The 24990-nt window shown below is 44.5% G+C and overlaps 1 protein-coding gene across 2 annotated transcripts in view; it reads left to right on the top strand.

Moving 5' to 3' along the window:
- The window catches only part of LOC143961300 (2-acylglycerol O-acyltransferase 3-like), a 74231-nt gene that overhangs the window by 32163 nt on the left and 17078 nt on the right, over positions 1-24990 (top strand). For both annotated transcript variants that reach the window (XM_077470555.1, XM_077470554.1), the window contains exons 4-8: positions 752-859; positions 966-1036; positions 6815-7019; positions 11241-11415; positions 20902-21104. In XM_077470555.1, coding sequence (XP_077326681.1) covers positions 752-859; positions 966-1036; positions 6815-7019; positions 11241-11415; positions 20902-21104 — 762 coding nt within the window. The remainder of the gene's footprint in view (positions 1-751; positions 860-965; positions 1037-6814; positions 7020-11240; positions 11416-20901; positions 21105-24990) is intronic.

The following is a 24990-nucleotide window of genomic DNA, read 5'->3' as shown; positions in this document are numbered from 1 at the left end:
TTTCATCCAGACCTGCAACTTTAATGAATTCCCAGACATATTAAAGAAGAAGTAAACCCTGATGGGTTTCATTCCCTGCAAAGGTAAAGCATAATGGACTACTATGCATCGCATAGTAGTCATTTATGTGTCACTTACCTATGTGTCACTTACCTGACACAGGAGCCAGCGAAGTCACCGCTGTCCCCTGTAGTCCGGCGCATCCATCTTGTTGGTGGGGTCTCGCAGCTCCGACGCTGTCATTCGGCGAAGCCGCGATGACGTCACTCCCGCGCATGCGCACGGGAGCCGACACGTGCGGCATCTTCGTCGTTGATGATGCCGCGCTTAGTGCGCCTGCGCGCCGCTGTCTACGGCGCATGCGTCGTAGACAGCGGTGCCTGTCTTCGGGCAAATATCTCCTAAACCGTATAGGTTTAGGAGATATTTCTTGGACCTACAGGTAAGCCTTAATCTAGGCTTACCTGTAGGTCAAAGTGTGTTGTAAGGGTTTACAACCACTTTAAACAGATTTCATTATATTATTCCCAGACAAAAACCATATTCATAGTTAGAATTTAGTTTATAAAAAAAAACCTTTACGCTTAACAGTCAAAACCGATTTGACCCTGCTAACCATTGGAATATTGATCAAAGGTTCAGAAAATGGAAATTTTCAAACAAGTTCTAATGGTGTATGACCAGTTTTATAATAAAAGAAAACTCCTTTTTTACAGTGCAGTTCATTTTCTGCTTTCCTATCTCCACGCAGGAACATTTTTCACCTTGCTGCTCATCTATCTCCTCTTCACCTCATTTTGGCTGATTTCAGTGGTCTATTTCTCCTGGCTGTTAATTGACTGGGACACTCCATCTCGAGGTAACAGTCTTTGATATATTTTTTTGATGCTCTGATACATACTCATATGATATTCTCATATTATTTAGGACACAGGACTTACTGGGTCTTGATTGTTTCCTGGCAGGTGGTCGCAGAGTGCAGTGGGTAAGGGATTGGACAGTGTGGAAGAATTTTAGAGACTATTTCCCAATAAAGGTATTTATTTAATAACATTTGTATGTTTCAACAACTAACTTTTGATAAAATTCCCAATGTATGTTTTAGGTGATCTTTGAATTTTGGTTCTTTAGTTATGATTCTTATGCCCCGTACACACGATCGGAAATTCGGCCAGCAAAAGACCGATGAGAGCTTTTGGTCGGAAAATTTGACCATGTGTATGCTCCATCGGACTTTTGCTGGCCGAATTCCCGCCAGCAAAAGATTGAGAGCAGGTTCTCAATTTTTCGGTCTGGAAAAGTTCAGATCGGAAATTCCGATCGTCTGTACCAATTCTGATGCGGAAAATTCCTACACATGATCGAAAACAATTTGATGCATGCTCGGGAAGCATGGAACTTAATTTCTCGGCTCATCGTAGTGTTGTACGTCACCGCGTTCTTGATGGTCGAAAGTTCAGTAAACTTTTGTGTGACCGTGTGTATGCAAGCCCAACTTGAGTGGAATTCCGTCGGAAAAACCATTCAAAGATTTTTTAGACAGAAAATCCGCTTGTGTGTACGCGGCATTAGACTTTGTCATTTTTTACTTATTGGGGCTTTGAAGAAAGGTCTGTGCTAGAATCCACGTGGGTATGTAGTGCTCACCTCCAAAAGGGCCCAATGAATGGTCCCAAAGTTCTTTCCCAAACTACATTATTCACAGCCAAACACACAGCCTCAGTCACTCTTCTGCCTCAATTAATAGTCTGGGGTTATCATTTTGTATGCTTTATTAAACTTGAACTTGGATGGGTTCAGGGTAACTGTGGGATACTCATGTAGGGCAAAGTAGTAACCTAAGGACACACAGCAACAAATAATGGGCTGAACTACACAGGGACACTGTAAGGAATGTCCACCTTTCAACACAGGCTGGCACTGATGTATGAGGGATAGAAGTAGCACACAGTCACTGGGATCTCGCACAATGTCTGTACTCACAAATGAAATGTCTCTGGATAGTTGGATGCCTCCTTCTAATATCAGCCAGACATGTCTCCTGTGGGCTCTTCAGACCAGATCCCTAGGTAAATCCCTCAGTCTGCTCCAGCAAAACCTCAGTAGATTAGGCCCCACAGCTAATACAACTGGGACCTTGATGAGCAAATGAAGAAGTACAACTGGACTGCCCAGAAGGGCAGAAGCCCTTAGGGCTGGGAACTTCTGGGAAAGAACCCCTCTACTCAAACTATGTATGCACTGACTGGGCACCCCCCCCCCCCCCCAGTGGTTGGTCAGGACCACATAAATATTCCACCTGTAGATTTGACTCTCCCAGCCCACTAATTTCCAGCACTCTCCAGAAAACAGGGGGAAGCAGTCAAACCCATAACCAGTGAAACCCAGAGTGGACCAAAACAATCAAATGTTGCTCCGCTAATTACAGATGAGTTAAAGAGCTACATTTACCTAACTATCTAGCACCCAACTAGGAGGGTGCTACAGGTAAATCTGGCCTTTGGCTTTTTTTACATTAATTATTTATACATTGCCATGTTATTGTACCTAGTAATATATATATATATATATATATATATATATATATATATATATATATATATATATATATATATATATATATATATAGGTTTATGGCCTGCTTTGGGTTGAGAAGGTGGAACCAAGTACTATGTGAATAAGGTAGAACCAAGTTATATTTGAATTATCTTGTTTCAGTTATATATACTGTACAAAAAATACGGTTATGAAAACAAGACTAACTAAGGTTATGAAAACTTCTGTTAACGTTGAAGACATAGCAGTCATAGACAGTTTATGCCTCTTTGAAACAATTTTTAACGCAGGACCCAGAAATCAAGAAATATGACATAGACTGGCACTTACAAGAGCAAGGATGAAAGATCTATAAAAGATCTTGAAAGCTCTATAAGAAATCTTCTAAAGGTACTGATGTGCCTACAAGAACAGAGATCAGAATTGTCCAGGTTGATGTATTTTCTATCACTGTATGAATGAGAAGGAAGAAACAAGACTGGAAAAGTGTGGATGCCTCTGAACTTTGGTGTTGGTGACATATTCTATAGATCATTCAACAAACCAAGCTCAATGTTTCACTAGAAGCCCAAATTACTAAAGTCTTGACTGAAGTCATATTATGGACACATTATGAGAAGAACTGATTACAACAAAATTGGAAAAATAGGATTTTTTAAATACAGCTTACCTGTAAAATCCTTTTCTTCGGAATACATGACGGGACATAGAGGCTTTGATAATTACTTAGTGGTTTAGGTAGTGACCATCAGGTGATTGAACACTGGCAACCCTAATTACAAGGTGAGTTCCCCCCTATATAATCCCTTCCATATGGAGAGTACCTCAGTTTTGTAGCAAAGCAATAAGTATCCCAACGTAAAATCCCGAAGAGGGGAGGGAGCTCTGTGGACTGTGAAGTATTCCCAAGAAAAGGATTTTGCAGGTAAGCTGTATTTTAAAAATCCTATTTTCTTGTTCATACATCACGGGACAAAGAGATAATTACTTAGTCACATAGCAATGCCCAAATTGAGGGGAGGAAGACACAAATCATAAAAAATCTTCTTCTTTACACCATAAGCCTGAACAATAACCTGCCAAATCCACCTAGAAATAGTGGATTTCGACAATGCCTGACCCTTTTTGGGGCCTTCTGGCAGAACAAATAGACAATCAATCTTTCGTATCTGAGCCGTTGCCTGCAGATAGATTCTGACTGCTCTTACGGCATCTAAAGAGTGTAACAATTTTTCCTCCACGGACTGTGGTTCTAGAAAGGACGGTAGGACCAAATCTTGATTCAGATGGAATCCCAAAACCACTTTAGGCAAAAAGTCAGATGAGGACGCAGAACCAGCCTGTCTTTGTGTATAATCAAATATGGCTTTTTACAAGAAAGTCCTGCTAAGTGCGATACCCTTCTAGCCAAGGAAATGGCTACCAGAAAAACCAACTTCTTTGTCAAAAGAACTAGAGAAGCATGGTGCAATGGTTCAAAAAGTTGTTTCTGTAAATCAGACAAAACCAAATTCAAATCATATGAGCACACACAGGAGGCTTAACTGGTGGATTCAAGCGTAGTGCCCCCTGAACAAAGGCCCGGACCAGGGAATGAGAGGCAAACGTTTTTTGGAAGAATACCGACAAGACCAGATCTGGCCCTTGATAGTACTCAAGGCGAGCTTCATCTCTATGCCTAATTGAAGAAAGGCAAGAATCCTGCTAATGGCATACTTTCTGGGATGCCACCCCCTGGATACACACTAAGAAACATATGCCTTTGGTCTCAACCGCCAAACCGTCAAATTCAGGCTTTGTAAGGCAGGATGAAATATTGGACCCTGTGAGAGTAGATCCGGGCATAGCGGGAGAACTCAAGGTCTTCCTTCTGCCATCTTTACGATCTCCGCCTACCATGGGTGTTTGGGCCAAGCTGAACCCACCAGAATTACTGCCTTTCCTTCCCTTTTGACTCTCCAAAGGAATCACGGGAGAAGTGGAACTGGAAGGAACTCATAGATCAGAGAGTACTGACCCCATGGAATTGTTAAGGCATCTGACCCTTGTGCTAGCATCTTGTTGAATCTGGAAGCCAACAGGTCTACATCCAGGGTACCTCACTTTCGACATATGGCCTGAAATATGTTGGGGTGTAGAGACCACTCTCCTGGGCACAGATGCTGGCGGCTTAGGAGATCCACCTGCCAATTTTATACCCCTGGAATGAAGACCACAGATAGGCAAGGAACATGCCTCTCTGCCCATGAGAAAATGTGATTCACCTCCTTTTGGGCATCCAGACTCCTGGTGCCCCCTTGGTAAATGGTATAGGCTACTGCCGTAGCATTGTCGGACTGTATCTGGACAGGACAACCCTGCAACCTGCAAGTCCAGACCCTGAGGGCTAGATAGATTTACCCGAATCACCAGAATGTTGATGGGCAAGAGTCTTTCAGCTCTGGACCATCTTCCCTGGGTGGAAGCTTCTTCCAGAACCAATGCCCAGCCTATTAGGCTAGCATCTGTGGTTACGACTTTCCAAGTAACTGGAACAAAGGATCCACCAATTGAGGCTCTGGCGTACCCAAGGTGATAGGCACATTGGAAGATCCAAGGCTTGTACTCTTTTGTTCCAGACCGAGAGGATCCTGCTCTACAAAGGCCTTGAGTGAAACTGATCAAAATGGGGAGAGCAACAAGGGTGGGACTTTACATGAAGAAACTAGAATTTGGTGAACAATTGGGAAAATTTTATTATATAGCTGCGAGTATTTTTAAATGACTTTAGAAATGTCATTTTGCTGTCAGACTGTTCTAAACAGGGGAAACAAGCGCCCCTTTACAGACATACTATAGACACCCCCCAGGTACACTTTTATTGTTTCACTTTAAGCATTATTAAAATCACTGCTCCCCCAAAAAAAAAAAAACAGCCGTTTTTAAAACTTTTCTTTGCATTGATACATGTCCCCTGGGGCAGGACCCAGGTCCCCAAACACTTTTTATGACAATAACTTGCATATAAACCTTTAAAATTAGCACTTTTGATTTCTCCCATAGACTTTTAAAGCGTGTTCCTCGGCTTTCGAATTTGCCGCAAACACTTAAAGTTATTCGCTGTTCGGCGAATGGGCGAAACAGCCAATTTTCGAGTCGAACTCATGTTCGACCCGAACATAAAGCCCATCCCTATCAAAGAGAGACATTACAGGCAAAAACTCGTTTCTTCTTTCACAAGGCCCTGGTACCATCCATCTTGGGGTATTTATTGGCCCGAGGTATGGATCCGGTTGTAAAGCTCCTAGGCCCCCGCAGAGACCATCAAGCAGAGCTTTGTTCTTAGCACATCTTTAACGTGACCAACCACCTTAGACACTGGTGAAAAAACTGGAGGTACTCTCAATATAGGAGGGGTTATATAGGGGAGGAGCTAGCCTTGTAATTAGGGTTGCCAGTGTCCAATCACCTGATGGTGACTATCTAACCTACTAAGTAATTATTAAAGTCTCTCTGTCTCGTGATGTATGAACAAGAAAACATTATTCTGCTTGGAGAAGAAGATGACCATCAATAGGATGGCTGCATGCAATTCACAGAAAGTAGGAACATACCATTGTGAAGACTCAAGACCCAAACAGAAGACAAACAATTCTGGAGAAAAACTATCAATCAACTTGATGTCACGTCAAGAAGAAATCCATCCAAACCTAACAAGATAAAAGGGAAGGCAGCAATACAGAGATTTTCCATGCAGTCCTTTTTTCTGCTGCTATATGTCTTCAGTCTGATGACCAGTGTCATTCACCCCAATTTCTCCGAGCCTGGGTCATTTTTCACCATTCCCAGTTTGTTACTGGACAGAGAAATAAGAGGCAGCACAGTGGTGAGCATGTCTGCAGTCTCTGACCTTCTCCTGTATCATGCCCAGAGGCTTTGACTATATCCTGTTGTGTGCCTGCTCTCTCTGACACTGAATATTCACTATATTGTATGTGTGGCCCTTTAGTGAAGTTGAGGGCCATAATTGAGCCCCCCCCCCCCCCCATTTCAAGAAAGAGGACCACCACTGTATTAGACCAGTGTTTCTCAACTCCAGTCCTCAAGGCGCCCTAACAGGTCATGTTTTCAGGATTTCCATTATATTGCACAGGTGATTTGATCAATTTCATGACCTGTTGGGGCGCCTTGAGGACTGGTGTTGAGAAATGCTATATTAGACAGTGTATATCATGTTTAATATTATTATTGTTTATTGGTATCTTCTGAATCTTGACAGCTCGTGCCAGCTTCTCCACTCAGCCCCGACAGGAATTACGTCCTTGGTTGTCACCCTCATGGCATTTTCTCTACTTCCACATTTTGCAACTTTGGTACTGATGCCACCGGCTTCTCCGAGCTGTATCCAGGGGTCCGTCCTTTTCTGGCAGTCCTCGCGGGCTTATTCAAACTTCCCATTTATCGTGATTACGTCATGTCAGCCGGTACGGTTTTTGATTACATTGAATAATAACTTTGTATTATTAGCTGCTTTTATTTGTTAAGTGCATGCAGTGAATTCACCTGAGCCATGTGATAAAACCATTAGGCCACAAAACATATATAAAAATTAAAAAAAGAAAATGGAATTCATTTCATACAGTGATCAGGATACATTTTTGATTATAATGATCCTGTAATAAGGTACTGGTCATTTTGGTCTTCATTTTGTCATTAAATCATTCACTTTTTCACTTCCAGACCAGCCACCGCAGTTTTACTGCGGCAGGTTGGCTCGGCTGGGCAAATCGACGTTACCTTACGCCACTTTTCCTTTTGGCCACTATGTGCGCACGTGCCCGGAGCTGATGCGAGTGCCCGGTGGGCGATGAACACTGGGCACCCGCAATCGCTCGTGACAGAGCGAGAACCAGGATCTGTGCGTGTAGACACAAAAATCCCAGTTCTTTCAGGGGAGTAGAGACAGCTCGTGCGTTCATACTAAGTATGAACACCGATCTCTCTCTCCTCCTAGACAGTCCCATCCCCTTCTACAGTTAGAACACACCTAGGGAACACAGTTAACCCCTTGATCACCCCCTAATGTTAACCCCTTTCCTGCCAGTGATATTTACACAGTAATCAGTGCATTTTTATAGCACTGATCACTGTATAATTGTCAATGGTCCCAAAAATGTATCAAAAGTGGCCAATTTGTCTGCCGCAATATCACAGCTCCATTAAAAATCACAGATCGCCGCCATTACTAGTTAAAAAAAAATAATAATAAAAATGGCATAAATCTATTTTGTAGACTCTATAAATTTTGCGCAAACCAATCAATATACGCTTATTGCGATTTTTTTTTTAACCAAAAATATATAGAAGTATACATATCGGCCTAAACTGAGAAAAAAATTAGTTCTTTTGAAAAAAAATGTGCGATATTTATTATAGCAAAAAGTATGATATGGGGTTGATTTACTAAAGGAAAATCTACTCTTCACTGCAAGTGCACTTGGAAGTGCAATCGCTGTAGATCTGAGGGGAAGATCTGAAAGGAGGGGAAGCTCTGCTGATTTTATCATCCAATCATGTGCAAGCAAAAATGCTGTTCTTTATTTTGCTTGCATGTCCCCCTCAGGTCTACAGCGTCTGCCCTTCCACTTGGATTTGCCTTTAGTAAATGACGCCCATTGTGTTGTTTTTTTGCAAAATTGTCACTCTTCTTTTGTTTATAACGCAAAAAATAAAAAACACAGAGGTGATCAAATACCACCAAAAGAAAGCTCTATTTGTGGGAAAAAAAAGAACATCAATTTAGTCAGGGTACAGAGTTGCACGACTGTGCAATTGTCAGTTAAAGTGAGGCAGTGCCGTATCACAAAAAAATGGCCTGGTCATTGAGCAACCAAATCTTCCGGGGCTGAAGTGGTGAAATGGACCCCGATAGGAAGATTGGCCCTCGTGTCCTGAGCCCATGACAGAAATCGATGGAATCTTAACCTTTAAGACTTTACTAAAAAAATATTTAGTTTTTTTGTGTTCTGTGCTGATAACAGAGACACAGACAGCAAAAAAGCTTTAATCTTTCCTTGATCTAATGAGATCAATACCTTAAAAAAGAAAAAAAGAAAAAAAAACATTAAATTAAAAAAAGCTATGTCAGACCCAGAGACCCTGATCTCCAAAATATCCCAATTTTAAAAAGGAACTCTTACAAAAAAATAAGAATGCTCTTGCAAACTAGTGCAAAATAGCATTATTACACCTTTAATAAATTAGACAGAATATAAAAAATGAAGCCACACTTAAAGGTTTACACGCCTATTCTGGGCACATCTGACTGCTAGACTAGTGGTCATCAACCCCGTCCTCAGGGCCCACTAACAGGGCAGGTTTTATGTATTACCTTGGGGAAGATGCAGACTAGAATACTCCAATCACTGAGCAGCAAATTATATTACTTGTATTTCAGTTATCTTGCAAACCTGGCCTGTTAGTGGGCCCTGAGGACGGGGTTGATGATCACTGTGCTAGACTGTCTGAGGGCCTATCCAGAAGTGGGAGAACAGCGCAGGGTTGGGATTGCGTCTTGCAGTCCAACCAGAAGTGATGGTTCTGCCGTCCGGAGAATCTGTCGAGGTAGAAGGGAAGCTGTCGCCACTAAGGGACCATCCACCTTGTTACCAGGGACCACTGTTAGTAGCTGAAGCAAGTACCAGAGCAGTATTCTCACCAACCGTGGACGGTGAGGAATCGGGAAAGTTGAGCGGGTATCAAGTCAGGGACCCAGCCAGGGGAGGTGACGCTTGCAGACCAGCCTTGTGTGTCAAGCCAGGGACCAAGCAGGCCAGTGGGGTGAAGCCTGAGAAGTATCTGCAGTGCCAAGCTAGGGACCCAGCAGAGAAGCTGGGGTGATTGCAGGAGCTCAAGGAATTCAGTGGCAGTGAATCATCTAGTCTAATGGGAGACCGGGAGCTGAGTGGGCAGAAGAACTGCAGAAGGTGCTCGAGTTCCGAACCTCCGACTTACAAACAACTCCTACTTATGAACAGCAGGTGGCAACAGGGAGCACATCGGAAAACATTGGAAAACGACATTGGAAAACAGCAGATAACATCGGAAAATGCAGTTCTGCGCTTGCGTGTCCGAATTGCAAACAAATCCTACTTAACAAACAGGCAGTCCCTAACCTGTTCATAACTCGGGGACTGCCTGTACAAGAAGAGATTGTAGTGGAAGTGAAGGAACGGTTACACTTTGTATTAGGAGCTGTTAAAGGCTGTTGCCATAGGAGATAGCATTCCTGCACATGCAGATGTGGCGTCTTGCTAGATGCCTTTCTTTGCATGGCTGTCCTCCTGTAGAAGTCTAATGCCCCGTACACACAATCAGAAATTCGTCCAGCAAAAGACCTGAGAGCTTTTGGTCGGAAAATGCGACCGTGTGTATGCTGCATCGGACTTTTGCTGCCCGAATTCCCACCAGCAAAAGATTGAAAGCATGTTCTCAATTTTTCGGTCGGAAAAAGTTTTGATCGGAAATTCCGATCGTCTTTACCAATTCGGACTTGCAAAATTCCTACGCATGCTCAGAAACAATTCGAAACATGCTCGCAAGCATTGAACTTAATTTTCTTGGCTCGTCGTAGTGTTGTACGTCACCGCGTTCTTGACGGTCGAAAGTTCAGCGAACTTTTGTGTGACCGTGTGTATGCAAGCCAAGCTTGAGCGGAATTCCGTCGGAAAAACCATCCAGGATTTTTCTGACGGAAAATCCGCTCGTGTGTATGCGGCATCAGTGTCTGCCAAATAAAGTTGCAACTGCTTAAGGGTGTCCTGGCCCTATACCTCTCTCCCAAAGTTCTGTTTAAGAGAAATAAAATCTCTTTGCATTCAAGAAGTGTCTGTCGCCCATGAATCGTCCTTGCATTACACCCACTATGCCTTGCAACCCATATACAGAAGGATGTCAGCTATCTCTGGAGGTTCTCATTAGACTGAAGAAGGCCTAGGACCTTGCTACACTTATAATAAAGCTTACCTGTAGGTAAAATAAGTATCTCCTAAACGTACACTGTTTAGGAGATATTCTAATGAGCAGTAGCTGGTGATTTTACTAGGGCATGCACTCTGAAGGAACAGCATACTAGCAAATTATGATATTGACTTGCAGGGGGAAACTTTTTTTCTTTTATTTTCATAGACTTTACTACCGCTTTAAAAACCATGGACTGCATTTAGGTCTATTAAAAAAAAAAAAAATCGGATTATTTTAATAGAGGTATATTATTTCTGCACCAGTTAGCAGGTATATACTTATCTTTTGTAGGATTCTACATAAACTATTGTCTGGAGTCAGGCTCCGTTCACACCTGAGCGATCTGGACTATGGGCGGAATTGTTGCGATTCTGCCCGCGATTCCAGAATTATTTCTTAATGTCACCCCCAATGCGGGGTGATTTTGCGGTAATTGTTAAGCAGCAACACATGCTAAAATTGTGGCAAAAATCGAAACTGCAAACGCTCTTAGCTCTGTGCCAAGATTTGGTACATGAGCTTCTCTGGTGCCGCTCTAAAAAAAACAAAAGAAAAGCTATAAAAAAAATGAGCTGCAGCAGCAGTCTCTGCAGATCGCTCAGGTGTGAATGGAGCCTTAGGCTTTAGTCTAGTAAAGTCTTTTTCTTATGTCCTATTACCTTATCCTCTACCTTTTTTCCTAGGATGCATTCCTGTAAATAAGGACAGCCTAAAATACATCCTCACCAGCTGCGGCACTGGGAATGCACTATTTATTGTGGTGGGAGGAGCAGCGGAGTCCCTGCAAAGTAGTCCAGGACAACATGTCATCACACTGGGGGGCAGGAAGGGATTTGTCCGACTGGCCTTGGAGAATGGGTAGGTTACATCACCAAATGATGCTCCTCTGGGGCAAGCAGGAACCAAAACAAACATGGACCTGTTCTGACCGGTGGCAGTAATGATCTATAACTACCAACTTGTAGCGTTTCCCTGTGTTAATTGCTTCTACCTGCTTCTGTTGAGATGCTTTTGGTAGTTAGTGTGGTAGGTAATAATAAGGCCTTGCTCACACTGACAGCAAGGGGCAATAAAAAGAGACTGTTGATCTGCGTTTTTTCTGCCACAACCTTCTAGCCACAAATGAATATGGCCAAGAGCTTTGCTAGTATACATTTCTGTGGTCGTGCCTTGATGCGATAAAATCTTTACAACTGAGACCATGCGTGACTTATTCAAGTGAATGAGACTATGCCACCATTGCATGATCCATACAGTTCTGCCACAGTGTGAATTTTCAATGGTTAAAGCAAGGTCAGAAGGAGACATATTGCCTCCAAGCCACTCTGAAAAGTTTTTCAGGGGGGCGGTAAACGCTACTGCACATGTAAACGAGGGCTAACTGAGTTTTCGAATATATACCCACCCTAGCCAATTACCCAAGGTCTTGGTTCAGTAGTAGAGCAGTGGAAAGTTGATGAATGTTTGGTGCACATCTTCTAGAGCGTTTTTTCTCTCCTGGACTTTGCCACAACTTGGGGCTTGTGCCAGAGGCTCAGGGAATTTCAGCTACCCTGCTGGAGGGCATATCCCGAGGGATCTTGGGTAGCAAAATAGTAGACATAATGGGGCATCTGTAATGGAATCTTCAGTACTGAAGAGGTGCAAAATATAAAAAAACATTTACTTCTCATAAATCAAGGTTCCTATGGCTGCTATCAAACTGTCAAGAGCTAAATTGATATGAGAACGTGAAATATCTATTGCAGCTAAAGAAAGACTGTGCCTGCTGCTAGAGGGAGATATGTAGATCTGATCTGACTGTTATAAAAAGGCCAAATACTGCCAAGAGGCTGATATTAGAGGGTCAGCTAATAAAAGAACACCTAAGGCATTTTGTTCTTTTTGGGTAACCTGTACCCCATCCCTCTCTCCTAGAAGTTCAGCAACAAATTGTAAAAAAGACTAAAGTGACTGCTGCCCAACTGTTTTTCACCAAACTTGAAAGGTAAATGTTGACCTGCCAAACCACCACCCTTAGAGAAAGAGCACTACAAAAATTTACTGATGGGTTACATGTTGTGACCTGCTATTTACTGCATAATAGAAAGCTCAAAATGGTAATTTAATGCTTACCTCTTCTGGTAACAGCCGTGTAAGGATAGATTAAAACCTAACCATTGAGGTATGGTGCATTAAAGCACATACTTTTCTTGATCATACATCACGGGACACAGGAGCTCATTACATAGTGGGTTATATAGTCACCTCTGGTGATTGGACACTGGTTAACCCCAATTAAGGAGAATTCCTCCCCTATATAACCCCTCCCATATGGGAGGCACCTCAGTTTTTTCGCCAGTGTCTATGGTGGTTGGTCACGCTGTGACGTCGCCACGTGTTGCGAAAGGAGGACGGGCTCTCGTTTTGCCAGCCGGCTTGTTTTTCATGTGCGATCATTCTGGTTATATGTGTATTTCTATTTGCAATTAAACGAGTACTAAAGTTTTTTACACTATGGGAAGCTTCTTTCTTTCTACATTTTGAACATGTATATCGGGTACCAATGAAAATTACGGAGTGTCATAAGAACCTACAATCTATGGATCGTTTGTCCCTGATTGGCAAAGCATTCGGTGGAGGCGGGGAGCTATCAATAGCTTGAGATCATAAACGCTCCTTATGCTTTACCATCTGGTAAGCGCATTTATTTTCCGGTGGCTGGGCACAGTAGTGATAAGGAAGTGTGGAATCACTGTGGTGCGATCGGCTCCTTTTGCTCAATAACACAAACTTTTTATGGACTTTTTGATTTGTTTCTTGTAGTTTGTTGGCGCAGCTCTTTTTTCTTATTTTTACATAAAACATGTGCTATGAAGAAAGCTCTGTGCAGGTCCCTGCGGGGGCCTAAGGGCTACAACAAACCGGATCCATATCTCGGGCCGATATTTGACTCCCAAGATGGTATGGTACCCGGGCCTCGTCATCCGAAGAAACGAGGTTTGGCCTGTAAATCCTCTCCATTGGAAGACTGGGCTCTGGGAAAACCAGACTTGGTGTACTGTTTACACAGAGCGCACAAAAGTTTCTGGCAGAGTCTTTTACAAGGTCCAGGTAGGAGGTTCTTCTGAGAAAGAACCCCAGATAGACCTGAAGGTTGGCTAGCTCTGCCCGCCGTGATGGGTGAAGGCTGGAATCTGTCTGTTTCAGCAATTCCTGCGGCGAGGACAGGTAAGGGAAGTTAATCCTATATATATATTTATATGATGGATTTCTTCACTTTGAGTAGTTGTATGTCTTACCTGGTTTCCACCACTAGAGGGAGTAAGAGCAGCCTGGTGCATACTTACATGCCTTTCAGTACACACGGTCAGTGAAGCCTGGTTCTCCAGAGGTCTCACGTCTCCACTGCAGTCCCTGCCACAACAAGGTAATACAGGGGTCCCTCGTAGTCTGGGGGTCCCACGCAGCTCTGATAAGACTCCTTTTCCCCCCCCTGGATTCCGGCGGTCCTCGTGCACGCACGCGGGCACGTGCAAGCGTGCCGAGCGCGCTCCCGGGCTAATGTAGGAGGGGGGAGTGTGGTTGTGAGCCGTGCACGTTGGTGTGCATGGCGCTGTACTGCGCAGACGCCAGGCGGCAGTTTTAAAAGCCCAGAGCGTCAGGGGACTGTAAGTGAGTGACACAGGAGCTGTGGGCAGTAAGCATCCCAGGGGATTGGATCCAGGCAAACCTTAGACACCTACTCAGCATCAGGTTGTGCAGTATTAAGCATATATATGTTATTGTGAGACTTTTAGCACAACAGTGATTGCACTTTGTATTAGTACCTCTGCTTTGTAGCTTAGGACTATGTCTCCTCATAAGAGGGTCTCAGGGGGAGGTAACAAGGGCACTGGTAAATCACCGCCTAGGTCCAGGGGTTCTAAAAATGCCTGTAAGTTACCATTCCCCACTGCAAGACTGGAGCCAGCCTCACAGGACGAGTCAGTGCCCCTGTCAGGATTTGCAGCCTCTCCTAATGTCCCAGCCCGGTATATGTCACTGAGGACTCCCTTAGGGCTACATTGGAGGGTTTTGAAGGGAGAATCATGAATTTTATTTATGCTTCCCTGAAAGATAGCAGGAAAAGGGGTAGATCCCCTCCCTCTGCTGACATTCCTCTCTCAGATGACACTTCTGACAATGAGGAGAGATCCGTATCTTGGGACAGGGATCTTGAGCAGTCGGATGAATCAGAGGAAGAGGAGAGAGTCCCCTCCTCCCAGGCGCTCAGAAAACAGGTGCAGTATTACACTGAATTGGTGCGTACCACATTCAGAATGCCTGCTGCTGAAGTCGCAACGTCCTCTGTTTCTTCCCTAGGAGGCAGGAAAGTCCCACAGACTGCTTTTTCCTTCCCAATTGATCCCTTAATAGGTAAATTGTTGTATGAGGATTGGGGACATTCCGATAAACTGTTTACTCCTCCTAAAAGGTTTTCTATGCATTATCCTCTGGAGGAAAGTTTCACCAAGAAATGGGGAGTCCCATCTGTCGATGCGGCTGTTTCTTGTGGGAATAAAAACCTGACCTGTCCATTGGATAATGCTCAGGTATTTAAGGATTCAACTGATAAGAGGTTGGAAACATTATTAAAAGCCTCCTTTTCCATGACTGGTGCTGTAGTGCAACCTACAGTCACAGCCATGGGGTTGTGTCAGTTCCTCAAGGAACAGGTTAAGCGGATGCTTGGCCTCCTTCCCAGTGAGGAAGTGGAGAATTATGCAGAAATACCTCAAATTCTGTGTTTCATGATTGATGTGATTTTGGATTCTGTCCAACAAGCATCTCGTTTGTCTTTCCTGTTGGTACACATGCGAAGGGCCCTATGGCTAAAGAATTGGGCAGCTGAGCTGTCATGCAAGAAGCATTTGATTGGGTTCCCATTTAAAGGGGAGCGTCTGTTTGGAGAAGAATTAGACAAATTCGTCCAAAATATTTCAGGGGGTAAATCTACTCTCCTTCCAGTCAAAAAGAGCAAACGTCCGTCATTTAGGCATTCTCTCTCTCCCGGAGCATCAAGCTCAAAGCTGTGGCGACGGCCTTCTCAACCCTCCTCTACAGGAAAGGCTCAGGGCCGGGCCCAAGGGCAGAAAAAGACTTGGGGGCGGAAGCCTGCCAAGCAGAGCCCAAAAGCTTCCTTGTGAAGGGGCGCCCCCGCTCGGCTGAGTGGGGGGAAGGCTTTGGCAGTTTGCGGAAGCCTGGCGGGAAGAGATCCGGGACAAGTGGGTGATCTCTTCGGTATCTCTGGGCTACAAGCTAGAGTTTCAGGAGATTCCACCTTCTCGCTTTCTAAGGTCAAGGATCCCCAGGGATCCAGTAAAGCAAAAACCGCTATTTCTGGACTTAGATCACTTACGATCCCAAGGGGTGATAGTAGAAGTGGACCCAGAAGAACAGGGTTCAGGGTTTTACTCGAATCTCTTCACCGTTCCGAAGCCAAATGGAAGTGTCAGACCTATCCTGGATCTGAAGGATCTGAACCGGTTTTTACGCATCCGGTCCTTCCGAATGCAGTCAATTCGCACTGTGGTCTCTTCCCTGCAAGGGGGAGAGTTTATGGCATCAATAGACATCAAGGATGCATATCTCCATGTGCCAATTTTTCCCGCACACCAAAGGTATCTAAGGTTCGCGGTAGAGCGGCGCCATTTTCAATTTGTGGCCTTGCCGTTCAGGCTCGCTACGGCCCCTCGAGTCTTCACAAAGATTCTGGACCCTCTCTTGGCAAACCTAAGAGCTCAGGGTATAGCCTAGGTTGGATTATGAACCTAGAAAAGTCGTCCCTACAGCCTGCTACCAGGTTGGAATACCTGGGTATGTTTATCGACACCGCTCAGGGCAAGGTGTTTCTTCCAAGGCCAAAAGCCTTGGCCATCGGGGATCTTATGCGCCTAATTCTGGGCAGGAGATCTTCCCCCATTCGGTTATGCATGAGACTGTTAGGGAAAATGGTCGCCTCCTTCGAGACCGTTCCATTTGCCCAGTTCCACTCAAGGCCTCTGCAAAGATGCATCCTTGCGGCCTGGAACAGGAAGCCCCAATCCTTGGATCTTCCTATGCGTCTATCCCCAGGGATACGCAGGAGTCTCGTCTGGTGGTTACAAACCGAGAATTTGCTGAAAGGCAAAACCTTTCTTCCTCTTCCATGGAAGGTTATTACGACAGATGCCAGCCTGACAGGCTGGGTAGTAGTGTTAGAGGAGACATGCTCGCAGGGGAAATGGTCTGCGATTGAGAAGCTATTGCCCATAAATGTCTTGGAGATCCGGGCAATTTATATGGCTCTCATAAGGTGGTCTTCCAGACTAGGGGGTCTCCCTGTTTGGGTTCAGTCCGACAATGCCACAGCAGTGGCTTATATCAATCACCAGGGCGGTAAAGGAGTCTGGTAGCACAAAAAGAGGTGAATCGCATACTTGTCTGGGCAGAAAAGCATGTTCCATGCCTTTCTGCAGTCTTCATTCCAGGAGTGGAAAAGTGGCAGACGGATTTTCAGAGCCGCCAGCAGTTGTGCCCAGGAGAATGGGCTCTGCACCCCGACGTGTTTTTGGACATATGTCGCAGGTGGGGTACTCCAGACGTAGATCTGTTTGTGTCCAGGTTCAACAGAAAACTGGACAAATTCGTATCAACAAGAGATACACTTGCTCAGGGGTCAGATGCTCTGACAGTTCCCTGGGATCAGTACAATCTGATTTATGCCTTCCCCCCGTACCCGCTTCTGTCGCGGTTCCTGGGAAGAGTCAAGAGGGAAACAAAGTCGGTCCTTTTGGTAGCCCCGGCTTGGCCCAGGCGACCGTGGTACGCAGAGATCATGAAGTTGGCAGTAGGCAGGCCATGGATCCTCCCTCTCCAGCCAGATCTGCTCTCACAGGGTCCAATCTACCATCCTGCTTTACACAGTCTGAATTTGATGGTTTGGCTGCTGAGACCCACATTCTGAGAGACCGTGGCCTTTTCGGGGCCAGTCCTTTCTACTCTGTTCATTGCCAGAAAGCCGGCCTCCAGGCTTATTTACTACAAAATCTGGAGGGCATATGTTTCCTGGTGTGAACTCAGGGAATGGCATCCTAGAAAGTATGTCATTAGAAGGATCTTGGCCTTTCTCCAGTCAGGCCTAGAAATGAATTTGGCCATAAGTACTATCAAGGTGCAGATTTCGGCCTTGTCACTATTTTTTCAGAAGCCACTTGCATCGCATTCCCTGGTGCGGGCTTTCATCCAGGGGGCTATGCGGATAAGGCCGCCAGTCAAACCTCCGGTATGCCCATGGGATCTAAATTTGGTTCTCTCGGCTTTGCAGGGGCAACCTTTTGAACCTTTGCATCTGGCTTCATTAGTTCTTTTGACCAAAAAATTGGTTTTCTTGGTAGCCATTTCCACGGCTAGAAGAGTGTCAGAACTAGCAGCTCTCTTCAGCAAAGAGCCGAATCTAATTGTTCATAAGGACTGGGTGGTCATGTGCCCCAACAGGTCCTTTCTACCTAAGGTGGTTATGGGATTCCATTTGAATCAAGATGTAATCCTACCATCCTTTTTTCCGGACCCACAGTCCGCAGAAGAAGAATCTTTGCACACTTTGGATGTGGTTAGGGCAATCAGATAAGGAAAACTGATTGCTTATTTATTTTGCCGGAAGGCCCTACGAAGGGCCAGGAGGCATCAAAATCCACTCTCTCGAGGTGGATTAGAGAGATTATTTTTCAGGCCTATAATGTTAGAGGGAAAATCCCTCCTTTTCAAGTGAAAGCGCACTCTACTAGGGCTGTAAGTGCTTCTTGGGCAGTGCATCACCAGGCCTCCCTGGCTCAGATCTGTAAGGCTGCAACTTGGTCATCAGTCCACACATTCACCAGATTCTATCAGGTGGATGTCAGAGGGCAAGAGGATATCGCCTTTGGGCGCAGTGTACTGCAGGCTGCAGTTTAGGTCCTCCGGCCCATGGCGGTCTATAATTATGATCTGTGTCTCCCTCCCCTCAATCTGAGCATTGCTTTGGGACATCAAACTATGTAATGAGCTCCTGTGTCCCGTGATGTATGATCAAGAAAATGGGATTTTTATATACAGCTTACCTGTAAAATCCTTTTCTTGAGAGTACATCACGGGACACAGGGCTCCCGCCCCTCTTGGGTTTTTACGTGGTTTCCTATTGCTTTGCTACAAAACTGAGGTGCCTCCCATATGGGAGGGGTTATATAGGGGAGGAATTCTCCTTAATTGGGGTTAACCAGTGTCCAATCACTAGAGGTGACTATATAACCCACTATGTAATGAAGCTCCTGTGTCCCGTGATGTACTCTCAAGAAAAGAATTTTACAGGTAAGCTGTATATAAAAATCCTATTTTTTTTCCATAGGTTTACAGTATGTGTGCAGCTACATTAGGCAGCCCATTAAAAATAAATGTACTGGCACGCATCTAAGTGGCCCAGAAATGAAACCTGCACATTTTTTTGACAGCATGCCATACTGCAACACACCTCTGTTGACAAGGTGCATTTGGGTGTCATTCAGCAGGGCCCAGACAGAAAGAACAGCTGACCTTGACTTCCAGTAGCCTGGCGCGCCCCCTCACAGCACACTTCCAATAATTGGTTTCCAACTAGGGGGCCACGGCTTGATGCTTCACACTGTGCATATGCAACTTGCCTCAAACTGCTAGAAAGCAAGACATTGGCCATGCTTGTGTAGTGTTCACTCCATTCTAACCATTGGCAGCTACGGCAAGGGGGCAAAGAATGGGTGCAGGATGGCACACCCATTTAATGTCATACATTAGCAGTGGGCAAGGGAGGCACAGTTCCACATCCTTGCCCTGGGCGCTGGATGAACCTGTCCTGGTACTGTCATTTAGAATCCACTGCAATCCACAGGAATGTGTGTGCTCCCATGTAATGTGAAAAGGGCCTAAGAGGGGATTTCACTGTAGTGCTACCCCCAAAGGAGTCGCTTGCCACTTGCCCCTCTGACACACTTGATTGAATGAAAGTTACTGTAAACACTTAAAAGAACACAAGCATAAATACTTTTAACTTGACTGTGAATTAGTACCAGTAAATAGACAAAAGACTGTTTAGCTGTAAATTAACTAAATTTATTGATATAGGTTAGAGTAAAGGGTGGTTTGAGCATAAATTAACACACAGAAGGTAGGTTCAGACACAGTCCGCTAAATGGTAGAATCATTATTCCATGGTAACTTAGAATAGAGTCCTCTACCCTTAGGCTGGGATTAACTCATGAATCAGCAAAGTCAGCAATAAACAGTGCATATAAGTATTAACTGCAATGTGAACAATAATACTATAACTAGTTTTGGTGCACTGTAGGAAAATGGCAAGGATATAGGCAATGTCCCCTGAAGGGTACCTCTTTGCATAAGCAATAGGTGAAGGTCTCTGTGTAGCAGCTGTAAAGGGACAGTCTTTAGTCCTAACTCTTCAACTGGTTATCCGGGGCCCAGTTGTACTGTTGGTGCACATGAGAATAGTCTCGGTCAAGCCTGCAGGCCACAATAAGGCTATTAGATGATTATATGGTCAGTTCCTAAGGGGCTCAGTGTCTCTAGCAGCAGATAGTAAATACCCACAGCAGTAGCTCACCAGTCCAAGTGCTATTACAGCTCACCATCCGGTCATATACATCAATTAGTCTACTCTCTGCTCTGCACCTAGGTGACTCTGACTGTTGGAACATTTGGACATAGCACTCCAGATCTTGCTCAGGCTGCCATTATGCAGCAGTGATGGTGCACACTGGACAGTGATGTGCACTCTCCGGGCTCCCTCATAGCAAGAGGAAGCTGTGTCCTCTATAGCCGAAGAAAATGCAGCTCTTTCACGTCGTCCTGCCAATCTCCCTCTGGGAAATGCAGTTCAATGGTCAATAAAAGTCCACAGTATGGTTCCCTTCCTGAACGTCACTTTCACGTTTCACTGCGGCCAACATACATGTCTATGGAGCTCCTTGACTTCCTGTCCCCTTGTTGGCAGAAGGCAGACAGTGAGATTAATCAGCACATCAGAGATAGTGTAAAGAGCCCCTCCAAACTGTCATAACATGTTCATAATAGCCATGTACTGGGCTATATCCCCTTATTTTGGAGAGATTTTCTCTCACTTGCTGTTGTGTTTCTGGAAAAGGAAGTAAAGGGAAATCTCCCCAATGTGGCAACAATAGCAAAAAAACAAAAAACAAAAAAAAAAACTTTATAGCGTTTCCAAACATTCTTCCTCCATCCAAAGTTAAACGAAAAACATTTTTCTATAAATGCTCTTTAATGCGATCACAGTATAACTGCATCTCTCATTTCCTGCAGGGCAGACCTTGTGCCAGTGTATTGCTTCGGAGAGAATGACATCTATGAACAGGTTCACTTTACTCCGGGCTCCTGGAGCTGGAAGCTGCAACTCCTCTTTCAGAAATATGTGGGATTTGCCCCCTGCCTGTTCAAAGGCACTGCAGTGTTTGGGGAGAGCAGCTGGGGCCTAAACCCCTTCCCTCGACCCCTAACTACTGTAGGTGAGTATGGTGTTTAAACTTTCTGGGGCACAATCCACAAGCAAGAAGAGCACTAGGGAGGACAGAAAGAGAGAATGAGGCTGGAGAGGGCAGAAACAGAGAAGGAAGCTGGAGAGGGTAGAATCAGAGAAGTAAGTTGGATATGGTAAAATTAGAGAAGACACCAGAAAGGATGGAATCAGAGAAGGCAGCTGGAGAAGGCAAAATCCGAGAAGGAACCTGGAGGTGGTAGAATCAGAGAAGGAAGCTGCAGATTGTAGAATTAGAGAAGGAAGCTGGAGAGAGTAGAATTGGTAAAGGAAGCTTAAGATGGTAGATTCGGCAAAGGAAGCTTAAGACGGTAGAATTAGAGAAAGAAGCTGGAGATGGTATAAAAAAGAGAAGGTAGCTGGAGATTGTAGGATCAGATAACAAAGCTGACAATGGTAGAATCAGAGAAGGTAGCTGGACATGGTAGAATCAGAGAAGGAGATTTAGAGGGTAGAATCAGAGAAGGAAGTTACAGAGGACAGAATGAGAGAAGGAAGCTGGGGAAGTTAGAATTAGAGAAAGAAGTTGGAGAGGCTAGCATTAAAGAAGGAGGCTGGAGAGGGTAGAATCAGAGAAAGAAGCTGGAGAGGGTAGAATCAGAGAAAGAAGCTGGAGAGGGTAGAATTGGAGAAGAAAGCTGGAGAGTGTAGAATTAGAGAAGGAAGCTGGAGAGGGTGGAATTAGAGAAGGAAGCTGGAGAGGGTGGAATTAGAGAAGGAAGCTGGAGAGGGTGGAATTAGAGAAGGAAGCTGGAGAGGGTGGAATTAGAGAAGGAAGCTGGAGAGGGTGGAATTAGAGAAGGACGCTAAAGAGTGTAGAGTCAGAGAAGAAAACTAAAGAGGGTAGAATCAGAGAAGGAAGCTGGAGATGTTAGAATCAGAGAAGAAGGCTGGAGAAGACAGAATCAGAGAAGGACACCGGAGAGAGTTGAATCAGTAAAGGAAGCTTAAGATGGTAGATTCGGTAAAGGAATCGTAGATGGTAGAATTAGAGAAAGAAGCTGGAGATGGTAGAAAAAAGAGAAGGTAGCTGGAGATGGTAGAAAAAAGAGAAGGTAGCTGGAGATTGTAGGATCAGATAACGAAGCTGATGATGGTAGAATCAGAGAAGGTAGATGGAAATGGTAGAATCAGAGAAGAAAGCTGGAGAGTGTAGATTCAGAGAAGGAAGCTGGAGAGGGTGGAATTAGAGAAGGATGCTAGAGAGTGTAGAATCAGAGAAGGAAACCAGAGAGGGTAGAATCAGAGAAGGAAGCTGGAGAGCGTATAATTAGAGAAGGAAGTTGGGTAGGGTAGCATTAAAAAGGAGGCTGGAAATGGTAGAATCAGAGAAGGAAGCTGGATAGGGTAGAATAAAAGAAGGAAGCTGGAGATGGTAGAATCAGCGAACGAGACTGGAGAAGGTACAATCAGAGAAGGAAGCTGGACAGAGTAGAATTAGAGAAGGAAGCTGGGGAGTCGAATTAGAGAAGGCAGTTGGAAAAAGTACCATCAAAGGAGGAGGCTGGAGAGCGTATAATGAGAGAAGGAAGCTGGAGAGAGTAGCATCAAAGAAGGAAGCTGGAGAGAGTAGCATCAAAGAAGGAAGCTGGAGCTGGTAGAATCAGAGAAGTACACTGGAGAGGGTAGAATCAGAGAAAGAAGCTGGAGAGGGTAGAATCAGAGAAGCAAGCGACAGTGGACAGAATCATATAAGAAAGCTGGGGATCGGAGAAATTGGAGAAGGAAGCTAGAGAGAGTGGAATTAGAGAAGGATGCTAGACAGTGTAGAATCTAAGAAGGAAGCTGGAGAGGGTATAATTAGAGAAGATAGTTGGGTAGGGTAGCATTAAAATGGAGGCTAGAGATGGTAGAATCAGAGAAGGAGACTGGAGAGGGTAGAATCCGAGAAGGAAGGTGGAGAGGATACAATAAGAGAAGGAAGCTGGGGGAAGGTAGAAATATAGAAGGAAGTTGGAGAGGGTAGCATTAAATAAGGAGGCTAGAGAGGGTAGAAAATGAAAAGAAAGCTGGAGGAAAGCACATATGAAATTGAGTAAATTCTATGCTACTTGGCAACACTGGATACAAGATTCCAGAGCTCAATTACACTCTTGATCTTAACAGTCTTTCTTGAGCCCCTATGCCACTGCTCTCATACGGGCGGGAGGGGGGGAAATCCATCTGACCCTCATAGGACATGGGTCCGAGCCCTCTGCGGTGTGCCTGCTTATAGCATTTAAGGATTTTTCTTCTTCTACCCTCTTTAATGCCATACTCACCCGTTTCTCCGCTCATCCTCCATCTTTCTCTACCCTTCTTTAGATGCTCTGAGGGGGAGAGATTTGAGGCAGTCTCTCCCCGCCAGTTATTCCCTTCTCGCTAAGGTATCATGATCTTACGCCTGTCACCTCCTTGCCCCCCTCTTCTCTCTCCACAATTTGCTGTATAGAATTACCCTTTTGTCATGTTAAGTTTGTTGGCATTGACATTGCATTATTTACTTTGACTTTTATGCGATCTGTGCTGTACTTGCAGTTTTTTGTTCAATAAAATTTTTGAAACCTAAAAAAAAAAAAAAAAAAAAAAAAAAAAGAAAAGAAAGCTGGAGATGGTAGAATCAGAGAAGGATACTGGAGAGGGTAAAATTAGAGAAGGAAGCTGGAGAGGGAAGAATTCGAGAAGGAAGCTGGGGAGGGTAGAATTATAGAAGGAAGTTGGAGAGGGCAGAATCAGAGAAGGAAGCTGGGGTGGATAGAGGTTAGTCAGAAGCTGAAGATGGAAGAATCAGACAAGGAGGATGGAGAAAGTAGAATTACAGAAGGAGATTGGAGAGGGACTATCAGAGAAGGAGGTTGGTGAGGGCAGAATAAGAGAATGAGGATGAATAGGTGGATAAAAATAATATTTCCATTACTTAAACAACTCCCTGGTTTAGTATATCATTGGTTTATCAGTGAGCTCTTGGCAGCTGGAAAACCCAACTCTCCCCCCACCCACACCATGAAGTCTCACTCCTCCAGTGGCATGTCCTGTAATGATATAAGCACAGTAGAAGGAATCCCTATTCTGCACACTTGGTGGTGCTGACTCTGTGTGGTGAAATGCAGCAGACTCATGATATCATCTCAGCCCTGGCAAAGTCAAAGACTGGGGCTCCCCAGCCTTTCAAAATTAAAAAGATAATAGCACTTCTGAAAAATCATACTGTTGCTGTATATTGGGACATGTCAAGAATTTATTTAGGCAACGTTTGCAGAGTTACTGAAAGATACAGTTTTTGCCCTTGTACACACGGTCGGAGAATCCGTCGAAATGTGTCCTATCGGACCGTGTCATCGGATAATCCGACTGTGTGTGGTATGCATCGGACCGATTCCGTCGGAATATCCGTCGGACCCAATTTTCCAACATGTTGGAAATATTTCCCGACCAACTGGGCCGATCGGACATACTCCGATCATGTGTAGAGAATTTTGATCGGACCAAGTGCCACGCATGCTCAGATCAAATTCCTACATCAAAGCTATTGGCTACTAGCCTAAATGTAGTCCCATCGTAAAGGAAATTACGTCATCACGTTCTGAAAGATCGGATTTTTTCACCAACTTTGTCCGACCGTGTGTATGCAACAGTTTCGGACAAGATCCGACGGGCAAAATCCGACGGATTTGGTTGTGGAAATCTCCGACCGTGTGTACAGGGGCTTAGAGTTAAGAATCTGGTGCGCGGTGTATCTGGCCAACATTCATTAATAATTTAAATACCAGTTTTGGCTGAACTGTCTTTTGAAATATAAACTTTCTGCCTCATTAAATTGGAAGAAGCATGACACATTTACTGTATGTGAGATAGCCATGTCCTCCAAAGGTATTCTC

The sequence above is a fragment of the Lithobates pipiens genome, unplaced genomic scaffold, assembly GCF_037356315.1.
Source record: "Lithobates pipiens isolate NorthernLeopardFrog02 unplaced genomic scaffold, aLitPip1_a1.2 Scaffold_8, whole genome shotgun sequence".
NCBI lineage: Eukaryota > Metazoa > Chordata > Amphibia > Anura > Ranidae > Lithobates > Lithobates pipiens.
Note: the sequence above shows the minus strand (reverse complement) of the source record. Positions and strands in the feature narration are given on the sequence as shown.